At 54.2% G+C, this 1,399-nt stretch overlaps 1 protein-coding gene across 1 annotated transcript in view; it reads left to right on the top strand.

Annotated features, from left to right (window-relative positions):
• Window positions 1–1,399, top strand: part of SLC4A4 (solute carrier family 4 (sodium bicarbonate cotransporter), member 4) — a gene marked incomplete at its 5' end in the record, with an annotated part of 65,928 nt that overhangs the window by 49,604 nt on the left and 14,925 nt on the right. Inside the window, 2 exons of the mRNA XM_010132979.1 lie at window positions 619–689; window positions 1,008–1,196. Coding sequence (XP_010131281.1) covers window positions 619–689; window positions 1,008–1,196 — 260 coding nt within the window. The remainder of the gene's footprint in view (window positions 1–618; window positions 690–1,007; window positions 1,197–1,399) is intronic.

Raw genomic sequence — 1,399 nt, 5'->3', positions numbered from 1 at the left:
GGCCAGTGTGAACAAAAGGTGACGGAGCCCAATTACCTACTGGCTGGTGCCGTTCAGGAAGCTGCGGCCCCTCCTGGGATCCTTCAAACAATGAGGAGTGAGTAAGGAACTTGGTTTGTGCTCAAAGCAAACTGCAGGTTATCTCCGCGTACCTGTCGGACAGGAAAAGCTCCCAGCTGCTGCCAGCTGAGGTGTCGGGGAGGGGGTCCCTCGGAGCGGTGTGCCCGCGTTGGGTACACTGCGCCACAGAGGCCTCGGTGAGCCGGGGTTAAACATTGGTTTTAAGTTAATAGTTAGGAGTGTTCTCTGCATATTCATTTTGATCCAGCACCGGTTAGACAAACACTGCAAAGCCGTTAAACGCTCTATTGTCTGTCTGGTTTTCTCTCTGTTTTTTTTACAATGAACTCCAGAAAACCCCAGGTGGGTTTGGCTGAGGTTTCATTTATCCTTTTCTTTCTGCTTTCTGAGGGGTTGATGGTTTCGAGTCCCTCTGAAACAATGCTTGTGAGTCCGTTGACTCGAGCAGAGAGGTCGCACATGCTTTGCCGGAGTCAACAAATGATTTCCTTCCTAGCAGCACGCTCACGACATTCCTTTTCCTCTCCTCTCTCACAGTTAATAGCTCGTTACTCAACGGGACAACGGTGCCGTCAGCCGCTGAGCTGGTGTATTCGTCCTCCGAGATGGTGAGTGCCCTTGGAGGGCGCAGGGTTGAGGTGGTGCTTGAGGTCTCTGCGTGCCAGTAGATCCGGAATCGATTGCCTGACCTCGGAGTGTTGGCAGGATGCACCTGGTTCTCCCGGGGGACTGGTCAGATCTTCGTGTGCGGGGCCATAACGGAGGAGTGCTGTGGGCCGCCCTGCCCTTGGCAGGGCCCTTCCCATCCCCTGGGATTTTTCTGTGGCTCTGTCCTCCTGGGGGGTTTATTCATTTTGAGGTCCGGTAAAATACTTTCTCGCTCGTGGTTTTCATGCACGGTGGAACTGTTCTCTTTCTCCCTGCAGCACAACACCACCATTGACTGGTCGTCCCTGACGACAAAGGAGTGCTTGAAGTACGGAGGACAACTCGTGGGCAACAACTGCGAGTACGTCCCTGACATCACCCTCATGTCCTTCATCCTCTTTTTTGGCACCTACACCTGCTCCATGGCCCTGAAGAAATTCAAGACCAGTCGCTATTTTCCAACCACTGTAAGTATCTCCTCTGGCCGCGGTTCTTTGCTCTTCCTGCTGGGGCGTCTGTCACGCGCGCGCAGGGAGGAATGCTTTGCGCGGCGGCCAGGTTGTGTTGGTGGAGGTAAAGACGTGGGTTAACCAAGGTAAGTCTGGGATCGTGTAGCTGTCGCGCTCTCCGTGTTCCTGGAGGGCACAGCTAAGGCGGCAGAAGAGACACA

This window comes from Buceros rhinoceros, unplaced genomic scaffold (genome assembly GCF_000710305.1).
Source record: "Buceros rhinoceros silvestris isolate BGI_N320 unplaced genomic scaffold, ASM71030v1 scaffold13210, whole genome shotgun sequence".
In the NCBI taxonomy this organism is placed as follows: domain Eukaryota; kingdom Metazoa; phylum Chordata; class Aves; order Bucerotiformes; family Bucerotidae; genus Buceros; species Buceros rhinoceros.
Note: the sequence above shows the minus strand (reverse complement) of the source record. Positions and strands in the feature narration are given on the sequence as shown.